General features: G+C 40.3%; 1 protein-coding gene across 1 annotated transcript; it reads right to left on the reverse strand.

Moving 5' to 3' along the window:
* Nucleotides 1-5,078: 5,078 nt before the first annotated feature.
* On the reverse strand, nt 5,079-11,566 carry LOC108223087 (chalcone synthase 2). The gene is made up of 3 exons (XM_017397154.2): nt 11,309-11,566; nt 10,267-11,056; nt 5,079-5,552 (listed from the first exon to the last, which is right to left on the reverse strand). Exons 1-3 carry the CDS (start codon nt 11,496-11,498, stop codon nt 5,339-5,341), a joined length of 1,194 nt encoding a protein of 397 aa, XP_017252643.2. The 5' UTR covers nt 11,499-11,566; the 3' UTR covers nt 5,079-5,338.
* Between the last annotated feature and the right edge of the window lie 246 nt (nt 11,567-11,812).

Raw genomic sequence — 11,812 nt, forward strand, 5'->3', positions numbered from 1 at the left:
TCAAACGGGGACGGTTGCCCTCATCATCAAAGTCCTCACGGTACAGCTGGTCAATCCGGTGCTGGAGAATCGTGTTCTGGCCCTCGAGTCGGTCAGTAAGTCTCACCATCTGCTCGTAAAGCGGGAACGGAACAGTAGTCGGGAATCCGGGACTAGAAGATGACGATGCCTGCCAACAGTTATATATATATATATATACGCGGTTATAGTCAAAAGGGTGAGAAAACTTAAAAGATTCTAACGCCCCAAGTCCCACATGATCTAAGTTCATCTTAACCTCTAAATCCTATCTTATATTCATTTATCCTATGTTGTTCAGTGACTCAAACCTGTCGCTCTGATACCAACTGTGACGGACCCAACTTAAATAACCGACTAAAGCATGCATATCGATATATATAATTAAACTACAGAGTTATAAAGATTAATCTACAAGTCTAATCCACAATCCCGGGATCACCAGGAATGAGTATGAACAACAACTAAAGTTATTACAACCAAATTGAAATCCAACTTAAGTCTAAGTCATTACTACAAGTTTTAAACCCCAAAAGTTCAAAAGAAATTAACTAGGGAACTACGAGTTCCCAACCTGTCCCATCATACGGCGGAAAGCAATCCCGTTGCCTGAAGTGGTCTTACGTGCGGTCTGCTTGAAACGGGCCATTCTCGGGTTTCACTGAAGGGTTATAACAACAACAATATATATGAGCAAAAAGCTCAGCAAGTGAAAGTAGTAATAAAACAGTTCACAATATGCATTATAATCAAGTGCAAAAGCAACGACAGATATCACAAGGTATAAACACAAGTAAAGGAGCAATGTGGGATATCAATTTATTGGAATTGGAAACACACAGCGCTATGAGCATTAGGGGGTGATCAGCCCACACCAAGCTCCGAACCACATAAAGTGATTCAACCAGGGAGGATCCTCGGCACACATTGGCCATAAACAGACATCAGGCTCCCCGCTACTGATGCCGCAATAATTGACTGGCGCCTCAGTCTAAATAAATTATTAACCAATTCCTTTTAAGGTCATTTCAAATCAAATCATTTTCAAAAAGGGGTCTTGATCAAAGACAAGTTATAAGCAAGGGTGTTTTCAAAATACAAGTGATCTTTCTGAAATAGGAAATGTTATTAAGATCAGGGTTCCAAATGAGATAATTCAGGTTAATGTGGGGTATAAAGTTCTCATTATTCATCAAGGACTATTGGAGTATAATCATGTGGGTGTAGGGTAATATCACATGAAAAGGTAATTCAAGTGTTAAGGGTATTATTGGAATCCAAAGTCATGATCACAAGGGGTAATAAGGTATTTCAACCCTAAATAACAGTAATTCAACGTTCACAGGGTATACAATTATAAAGCAAGTATAAAGGAAGAGTTTCACTTGCCTGGGTAAAGCTTACTAAACTCCTGTATAGATGCTTCTAGGGGTTCCTTGCCTGGCCTCCTACTTGCACCTATAATTAGTAGTATCCTCGTCACTAACTACCCTTTCGCGTATAAATATATATATATATATATATATAACATATACATATATATACAATATACACTTAAACTTAATTAAAGCAAGTAGCATGATCATCAAGTAATACACATAGCAAGTAAAGCATGGCACTTTATCATTTAAATATTATCACTTAAGAATCTCTAACTACACCTAAGTCACTTAAGCATTTAGTCAAGTAACACATAAGGTCTAAGACCAATACCTCCTAACTATACTCTACTGACTTCAACTTAATCAATTAATAGTAAGGCACACTTGTGCCCCACCTCCCAAGACTTACATGTGAAGTGCAACCTAAGTGACTTACTAGTATGCTTACCTTGGCGACACTTGAAGTGCCTTGGTAAAAGAATGCATCTACACTAAGTGAATTGACTTAAACTAACTCATGGACTCAATATGAGGTCAAGGCCTCACTGATGACACACTAAAATGCAATGCACCCTAAGTTGGTACTAGAATGTGACTCCATGTGTGACACTTGTGTTCTTTAGTGGAAATGAGGCATCTCCACTTAGGGTATTGACTCCAAACCAATTTCTAAAGGTTGACACAATCTTAAACTAACATTATGAAGTGGTGTGACTCAAAGGCCTTGCCTATATAGGTCCTTAAAAACTAGTGTACCAAAGTGACCATTCTGCCTTGGCAGTTTGGCACCTCTTGGGGGTTTTGGCAAAAAACAAGTGTTTCCACTATGTGCCTTGGTGAAATTGTGACTCTAATGGATACTTAAGACTTAAATCTAAGTTGTGCACTTGGAATGACACTAAGGCCTTGCTCAGGCCTCCTTGGGCCTCTAAACAAATTTGGCACAGAGCACCCTGCTCTGCTGTGGGGACTGCCATGAACTTACCAACTTGAGACTCACTAAACTCACTCACTACACCAATCCAATGACTCAAATAGCTTCCTAACACTTCCCTAAGTTCATCTAAATCAAGGCCCCATGAGGGCCTCCTCATTGACAAGGTGTTTAACATACAAAAGTGCAATTGACCCAAATGTGCCCTGTTCTGGGGTGTACCCTGAAATGTGTGTGTGCATCTATGTAAATGATGGTTTTTATGACTTCTAAAGCTACTGGAGACTTGTATACATCAAGTCCTACCTCCAGGAGACTTGGGCCTATGAGGGCCTAAGCATGACACATCTATTTCTCATGGTTTCTAGGGTGCAAAAATCTGCCATGGTGTGTGTGTGTCTCCTTCCACCTTAACACCCTCCAAACACCACAAACCAACAAACCAAGCCTCAAATCCTACCCTACAATATACATGCACCTACTGACTAGCTACTCCAAGCAAGATATCACAAAATCCAACCTCATATAAGCATAAACCCGAGGCATTTGTAGAGCAAAAACAGAGCAGAATTTCAGGGAGCATATATGAGCAAATTTTCGAGTATATCAACATGGTATTCACATAATAGCTACTGATTACTACTAGATATCATCATGCACACCATAAACTATCATTTTAACACTTAGAACATGGCATGCATTACTCAAAATCATGTACAAAACTCAAATTCCAAAGCTTAACACTCGGTTTTCAAATAACTCAACATGCATCACTAGAGTTTCTTATACATAGCCTTATCTCATCATATAACATCAAAATACTAACATGCAAGGGCTGAAATCACACCAAAAACTCAGCAAATCATTATACCTTTCGAATATACAAGAAACCAACTCAAAATCATGAAGTTTCAAGATCATCACATACATATATACATTCGGCTCCTCTTGAGAGTCATTGCCAAATGTGATGAATCAAGAGGATGCCTTGGTCAAATAGAGGTATAAACCCATCCAAGATCATCTCAAGTTCATCTTTAGGAGCCACCAAAATAGAGACCCTAAGCTCATAAGAACCAAGGCCCTATTTCGGCTCCAAACTCAACATGCAACCAAAGGTCTAACCTCAAAATGAAGATGCAAGCTTGAATGGTGGAGTTCTTGACTTGACAAGCTTGAAATGTTAAAGAAAATGAATAAAAATGGTGGAGAATGGTGGTGTGTATGGTTCGGCCGAGAGAGAGATGAGGGAGAGAGAAGAGAGAGATGAGAGAAGAGGGTTTTGATTTGGTTGGTGTGTGAGAATGAGTGGAGTGTGGTGGAGTGTTCAAGCATTCTTGACCATTTGACTTGACCAAGATGTGGTAGTGGAATGTAGAAATGACCAATCAATCCTTCTAGCTAGTGTTAGTGTAAAATGCATGCAAGGGTAGACTAGACTTTTGATAATTAATAAAAGTGTGATTAAAAGAGTATTAAAAGAAAGAGTTTTAATAAATAAAGTACAAATCTATAAATCATGAAATTAATATCACAAATAGTATGGGATTTTAGAAGTTTAATAAAATAGTTTTCACAAATTTTGGACAAGAAATGAATTTTAAAAGAAATATTACAAGTAGAGCTCTAATATACACATTCACATAAATATAAAGCACGAGTACAATACACGTAAAATCTCGAGAAGAATATATACACTAAGACGCTATTTTACAAGTTAAAGTTTATCGGCTACTCGCAATTTATCAAATATCATTAAATCGCATATATCTTTACTATTATTTAATCGGGTAACGGCAACGATCACATTTATTAATGTAAAGCCAAAACCGTCGCAACTAGTAATATTATTTAATCGCGTAGCGAGAATTATTCGCCAAAAGTCATATAAGTACATTCTAACGATATACGAAAGTCACGTAACGATAAACGAGTCAAATCACATAATTTGACAATTAAAACACGAAATTTAATATATCTCCAAAATGAAATACTGTAATATATATAAGTCAAATATTACAGGCGTTACAATTTGAGTTGGATGGCTGTAGTCTGTATTATTAGTACTTACTTTTTATAGTTTGCTTGAATTGGTGAAATATGGGAGTTTATAACTTTTGTCACGTGTCAGCAGTTTAGTTATTTTTTTTTTATTTTCTTTTAAATGAGTGCCTTAAACGAATATGAATAGTTCGTGAACTTAACCGAATACGAATATGAATACAAATAACTATTCGGATAATAAATGAATACAAATCCGAATATGTATATTTAAACCGAATACAAATACAAAAACTATAGTATTCGTTTCGAATTCGTTTCGTTAACACCCCTAGGTGATGGGATGATAAATATTTACCAACACATGTGTGGCTTGCAGGCGGCTAAAACAATCAGTCAATAACAAAGAACAGAGCATTTCGTGGATACACTGCATCTCCCGATCGAAAGGATGTCAAATAATGTGTACGTCCCGATAACTGTCCTGCATGTCTAGTCTCCAACTTGCATAACTAGCATGATGAAATGATCCAGGGAGGTCCAAGTTCATAAGTTATGGATGTCACTTGCTGGAATCAGTTAATCTTAGTGTATTCTTATTTAGTGTAATACTTAAAATTGTTGTACACAGCTAATTAACGCTCATCCAGCTAGCTACTTAAATAGAGCACGCATCTCATTCATACGTACATTGAATCAGTTATTTTTTTAAAAACTCACTAAGAGTAAATGCCACACTTTCATTATGGGAAAAACAGTTGCCTTTCATTAAACAAGTTTGTGCACATAATACATGCGCAAAACTATTACAACACAACGTATTATTATAGGTCGATACATTATTATACATTACACATACAGACCCATTTTTATTTTGAACTTCAACAAATCTTGACCAAGACTCCATGATTATTGTAAATTATACCACATTAATCACTAATGTGCAGTCAGAAGTTGGTAGATTTGATTTTGAAATTTGAAGGTAATTTGATAACTTCGCATCTTAATGGGTAACCGGCATACTGTGCAGCACCACGGTTTCGACGGTAAAACCCGGACCAAAGCCGAAAGCGACGCCCCAGTCGAGCCCATCGCCAGTAGTTGCCCTGCCATCATTCATTGATTTCTTCCTCATTTCATCCATAACAAAAAACACACATGCACCCGCCATGTTACCATACTCACTCAGCACCTTCCGAGTGTTGGTTTTATTTAATCTAAACATGATATTTTAAATAAAATTGTAGCTGTTGGAGCTATATTCTAGTGATAGAGACAGTAGCTTAGTAGTAGGAAATAGATAAAGATATTAGAATTGAGATAGAAGTTGGGAACTGATAGTAGAGTTGTGTTAGGAGTTTAATTTCTCTAGCTTGTACTGCACTATATATTTTCACGTCTGCTGCTTGAATTAATAAGAAGTTTTCTTTGCTTATTTCCATTTCTTATATCAGCTGTGTGTGTAAATCGTGAGTAGATTCTATACGTGGTATCAGAGCTTGAGTTTTCAATCAGTGCACCCATGGAAGCAAACAAGTCAAAAGAGAATGGGATCGGGCTGAGCTACCCAATGCTGACCAAAACCAATTATGCTGCGTGGGCTCAGAAGATGATGGTGTTCATGCAGGCACACGGCGTGTGGGACGCCATTGAACCCAAGGACCCGAAAACAGTAGTTGATGACAAGATGGACAAGCGCGCATTGGCTGTGATTTACCAGGGAATTCCGGAGGATCTGCTCCTGGCACTCGCTGACAAGAAGACATCGAAGGAAGCTTGGAATGCTGTGAAAACAATGAGTCTGGGAGCTGATAAGGTGAAGAAGGCGAAGGCCCAGACTTTGAAAGGTGAATTTGAAAACTTGAGTATGAAAGATAGTGATCAGCTGGACGATTTTTACCTGAAGCTGCATGGTCTGGTTTCAAATATCAGAGCACTAGGGGAAAAAATGGAAGAAAGTTATGTAGTGAAGAAGCTTCTCAGGGCAGTTCCCTCGAAATTTCTCCAAATTGCGTCCGCTATTGAGCAGTTTGGAAAGTTGGAGGAGATGTCTGTAGAAGAGGTCGTTGGTTCTTTGAAGGCTCACGAGGAACGCATGCGTGGGTCAAGCGAAACAAACCAGGGGCACCTCTTGCTGACAGAGGAGGAGTGGAGGAAAAGAGACAGCAGTGAGGGACATCTGTTGTTAACTCGTGAAGAGTGGATGAAGAAAAACAGCGAAGGAACTCGTAACATTAACGAGAACCGGGGAAGAGAAGCAAATCGAGGAGGACGCGATAGAAGCAAACTGAGATGTTTTAATTGTCAAGGACTTGGACATTTTGCATACGAATGTCGCAAGCCTCGACGGGGAAGAGAGGTCCAAAAAGAAGTGAATCTCTCTCAAATTCAGGGAGACGAACCAGCATTGCTGATTGCTGAGGTTGACAAGGTTGAAAGAAAGAACATGATGTTACTGAATGAAGAGATGGTGGCTCCAAAATTAACAGACAAGGCCGAGGGACACAGAGACTCATTAATCTGGTATTTGGACAATGGTGCGAGCAATCACATGACTGGACAACGGGGAAAGTTTAAGGAGTTGGATGAGAGTGTAACTGGAAAAGTCAAGTTCGGTGATGGATCCACGGTGAATATCAAAGGCAAGGGAGTGGTGGCATTTAAGTGCAAGAATGGGGAGGAGAAAATGCTAAATGAGGTATACTACATTCCTACTTTATGTAACAATATCATATCTTTGGGTCAACTCTCAGAAGCGGGTAATAAAGTTATATTGGAAGGGGACTATCTGTGGGTGTATGAGGAGCAAGGTCGATTATTGATGAAGGTGAAAAGAACTGAGAACCGTCTTTATAAGATAAGTCTCGAGGAGAGCAGTCAAATGTGTTTCTTTTCAAAAAATGAGGAAGATACGTGGATGTGGCACACAAGACTTGGACATGTAAATTTTCAAGCTCTGGAACTCATGTCAAGGGAAGGAATGGCACACGGAATTCCAAGAATGGTCCAACCGAAAGAAAAATGCGAAGGATGTTTGATGACAAAGCTGGCTAGGACCTCTTTCCCATCTCATACGAGTTTTGAGACAACGACCCCCCTTGAACTTGTGTATGCAGACATATGTGGCCCTATCATGCCTGAGACTCCCGGAGGTAATCGTTATTTTTTATTATTCGTGGATGATTATAGCAGGAAAATGTGGGTATACTTGCTAAAAGAGAAAAGTGATGCATTTGGTATGTTCAAAAAATATAAGGCAGTGGTCGAAAAAGGTACAGGGAAAAGCATAAAGATGTTGAGAACGGATCGGGGGGGTGAGTTTTGTTCAAAAGAATTCACATCCTATTGTGAAGAAATGGGTATCGAGAGACAATACACTGCTCCGTATACTCCGCAGCAAAACGGGGTGGTCGAGAGGAGGAATAGAACAGTAGCAGCGATGACCAGAAGTTTCTTGAGAGAATCAAAGTTGCCATCGTATATGTGGGGGGAGGCAGTAAGGCATTCCGTATACGTGCTAAACCGTTTGCCAACAAGAGCTTTGAATGGAACAACCCCATATGAAGCTTGGGGAGGCAGGAAACCAAACCTGAAACACATCAGGTTGTTTGGCTGTATAGCTATCATGAAGGTCCCATCTGTGCATGTAAGTAAGCTGGACGATAGAGGAAGAAGAGTTGTGTACCTTGGGCGAGAACCGGGAACGAAGGGCTGCAGACTATATGATCCGGTTACAAAGAAACTACAAGTGAGTCGAGATGTGGTATTTCGAGAGAAAGAACATTGGTCGTGGGAGAAGAATGAACAAGACGTGAACATTCCTGGATTGATCACAATGATTGAAGATAATTCTGAGAAAGACAGTAGTACTGAGACTGGGGAAACTTGCTCAACCCCTGTGCGTATGATAGAAAACAGAGGCGCTGACATGTCTGTAGAGAGGTCTGCTGCAACACCTGCGAGTAAACCTCGGAAATACAGGGGATTAGACGAGTTGTATAGTGAGACTGAAGTCATAGAAATGTTGGATGAACTTATGTTGTTAAAGGTCGAGGAACCAATGAACTATCAAGAAGCTAGCATGAAGAAGGAATGGAAGGACGCCATGAACATGGAGATGGAAACTATCGAAAAGAATAACACCTGGGTGCTTATGGATCTTCCACCTGGGCACAAACCTATAGGACTAAAGTGGGTATTTAAATTGAAGAAGGATTCGGAAGGCAACGTGGTGAAGCACAAGGCTCGACTTGTCGCGAAGGGTTATGTGCAGCGAAAGGGAATTGACTACAACGAAGTGTTTGCACCTGTGGCTCGACTTGAAACAATACGTTTGTTGCTGGCATTATCTGCAAAAGAAGGTTGGGAGGTGCACCACTTGGACGTAAAATCAGCATTTCTAAATGGAGAACTACTTGAAGAAGTGTATGTTATGCAACCAGAGGGATTCGAGAAAAAGGGAGAGGAACGAAAGGTGTATAGGTTATTGAAGGCACTTTACGGGTTACGTCAAGCACCGAGGGCCTGGAACGCAAGGTTGGACAAATGCTTGAGAGACTTGGGATTTAGGAAGTGCCAACATGAGCAGGCTGTTTATACAAAGTGCCAGAATGGGAATGTTGTGATCATAGGTGTGTATGTAGACGACCTTTTGGTTGCAGGATCGGATCAAGAGGAGATCGAGTTATTTAAGAAGAAAATGAACGAGCAGTTTGAAATGAATAATCTGGGTCTACTGTCATATTATCTTGGAATCGAAGTTCATCAAGGAAAAGCATGCACAACACTGAAACAGTCTGCTTATGCTAAAAAAATCTTAGAAAATGCGGGAATGTGGAAGTGTAACTTAACCAGGAGTCCAATGGATCAGAAATTACAGTTAGATAAAGATGAAGACGGACAACCAGTGAATTCGACTGAGTACAGGAGTGTTGTTGGCAGCCTGAGATATTTAACTCACACGCGACCGGATATAACATTTGCAGTTGGGGTTGTTAGTAGATTCATGGAGAGACCCACTGTCAAACATCAACAAGCAGTAAAGCAAATTCTGAGGTATGTAAAGGGTACTGTGAACCACGGGTTGGCATATGCAAGGAATGGAACCAAGAAAGTTATAACCGGTTACACAGACAGTGATCTAGCAGGTGACGTGGTTGATCGGCGCAGTACGGGCGGCATGTGTTTTTACTTGAATGGGAGCTTGATCTCATGGGCTTCACAAAAACAGAGGGTCATTGCACTTTCTTCATGCGAAGCGGAGTACATGGCTGCAACTACAGCAGCCTGTCAGAGTATTTGGCTTCGTGGGCTGCTGGGAGAGATTTCTGGGCAACAAGTAGGAGCAGTGGTGTTGTGTATTGATAATAAATCTGCGATTGAGCTGATGAAGAACCCTGTGCTGCACGGAAGGAGTAAGCACATAGATGTTCGTTTTCACTTCATTCGTGAGTGCATCGAGCGAGGAGAACTAGTGATTAAATATGTGGGCACGCAGGAGCAGAGGGCAGACATTTTAACTAAGGCACTGGGAAGAGTTAAGTTTGAAGAGATGAAGGCGTTGATTGGGGTTGAAAATCTTGCTGAATAAAAGTCTGAGCGTATAGCAGCAGATAACATGTTTAGATTAGGAGGGAATGTGTTGGTTTTATTTAATCTAAACATGATATTTTAAATAAAATTGTAGCTGTTGGAGCTATATTCTAGTGATAGAGACAGTAGCTTAGTAGTAGGAAATAGATAAAGATATTAGAATTGAGATAGAAGTTGGGAACTGATAGTAGAGTTGTGTTAGGAGTTTAATTTCTCTAGCTTGTACTGCACTATATATTTTCACGTCTGCTGCTTGAATTAATAAGAAGTTTTCTTTGCTTATTTCCATTTCTTATATCAGCTGTGTGTGTAAATCGTGAGTAGATTCTATACCGAGACGCCCACATTTTCTCTTCTTTTAGACCCAACACATGTTCCACCTGGTTCAAGATGGCTGGGCCACCAGGGTGCGTTATGTAAAACAGAGAATTCCAGTCAGTTATGCCAAGGGGCTCGAAAACCTCTTTAAGTATCTTCTCCATATTCCCTGCAAACAACGTGGTTATGTTCCTTTTTAGAAAGAACATTAAGCCAGACTCTCCCAGTTTCCCACGGACCGTGTCTTCAGAATCAGGCACCAGGTGTTGGGCTGCGAATACAATCTGGAAAAGTGGACGTTCGGTGAGAGGGTCCGGATCAGACCCCACAATCACCGACGAGGCCCCATCACCGAAGAGTGCTTGAGGGAGTAAAGAGTGAATATGAGGCCCTCGGAACGTGATGGTTGTGATCTCGGAACAAACCACGAGAACACGTGCACCCTTGTTGTTCTCGGCGAGATCTTTCGCCAGGCGAAGAACCGTCCCACCTGCAAAACAACCTTGCAAGTAGACCATGTGGCGCTTCACTGAATTATTGAGGCCCAGGAGCTTAGTGAGCTGGTAGTCAGCACTGGGCATATCGTAGCCCGAAGTGGTGCAAAAAATGAGGTGGGTGATCTCTGATTTGGAGTGTCCCCACTCCTTGATGGCTTTGTCAGCGGCTTCTTTTCCGAGCTTCGGAACCTCCATCCTCAAAATTTCCTGGCGAGCGTCGAACGAGGGAGCCGAATAGTGGCACATGTTAGGGTTTTCTTCTAGGGTTTCCTCTGTAATATGCAGGTAACGTGTTTCTATCTTGCTTTTGTTACCTGTGCACAGTACACACATGCATACACTATCAACATCAAAAGGGGAAAGCCAAACTTTTATAGAAAGGGCCTCGAAAGCAATATTTTTCACATGATAAATAAAGGCATGTATTTATTGTTCATGCAAGCAATGATTCAGCTAGGAAACAATTGTATTGGAAAACAATATATATATCATAGTAAATATTTAAAAATGTGCAGAAAAAATATTTAATTATACATATATGACATAAATTAACACTATAGACATACAGATTCGCTTGAACTTCTCTTTGAGTTGAGTCATATGTTCGCTCTTCGTGACACGAAAGTAGAAGTCGGGATAGTCAGCCTGGGGGTAGCAATTAGGAGGAGCAGCAGTTCCAATGGCCAGAACTGTGGCTGGACCTTTAGCTCTCTGATTTTTCATTATTTCCTCAACTGATAAACTACTAGCCGCCATATTTCTATATATTTGATTAAGATGTAGAATGCAGGTGTTTTCTTTGTGTGTTGCAGTTTGAATATGATACACCTGGAAGCCCTCTATATATAGACACTCCGTGGTGCAGTTGTGGGAACTGGTTTAATCCTATACAGGCAAGCCGGCGTAAGTATTTACTGATATTTATGTCCACTAAATCAACTAAGATGGCTATCAGTTTAAAAAAAAAAGAAGAAAAACCCTAAGATGGCGAGTTGGCGGGTGCCGCCGCTTCGTGACAACAATATCCTCTTTTTATTTATTTAATTAACATCGATGCATGTAACATGGAG

Source organism: Daucus carota, chromosome 5, assembly GCF_001625215.2.
Source record: "Daucus carota subsp. sativus chromosome 5, DH1 v3.0, whole genome shotgun sequence".
Lineage (NCBI taxonomy): Eukaryota > Viridiplantae > Streptophyta > Magnoliopsida > Apiales > Apiaceae > Daucus > Daucus carota.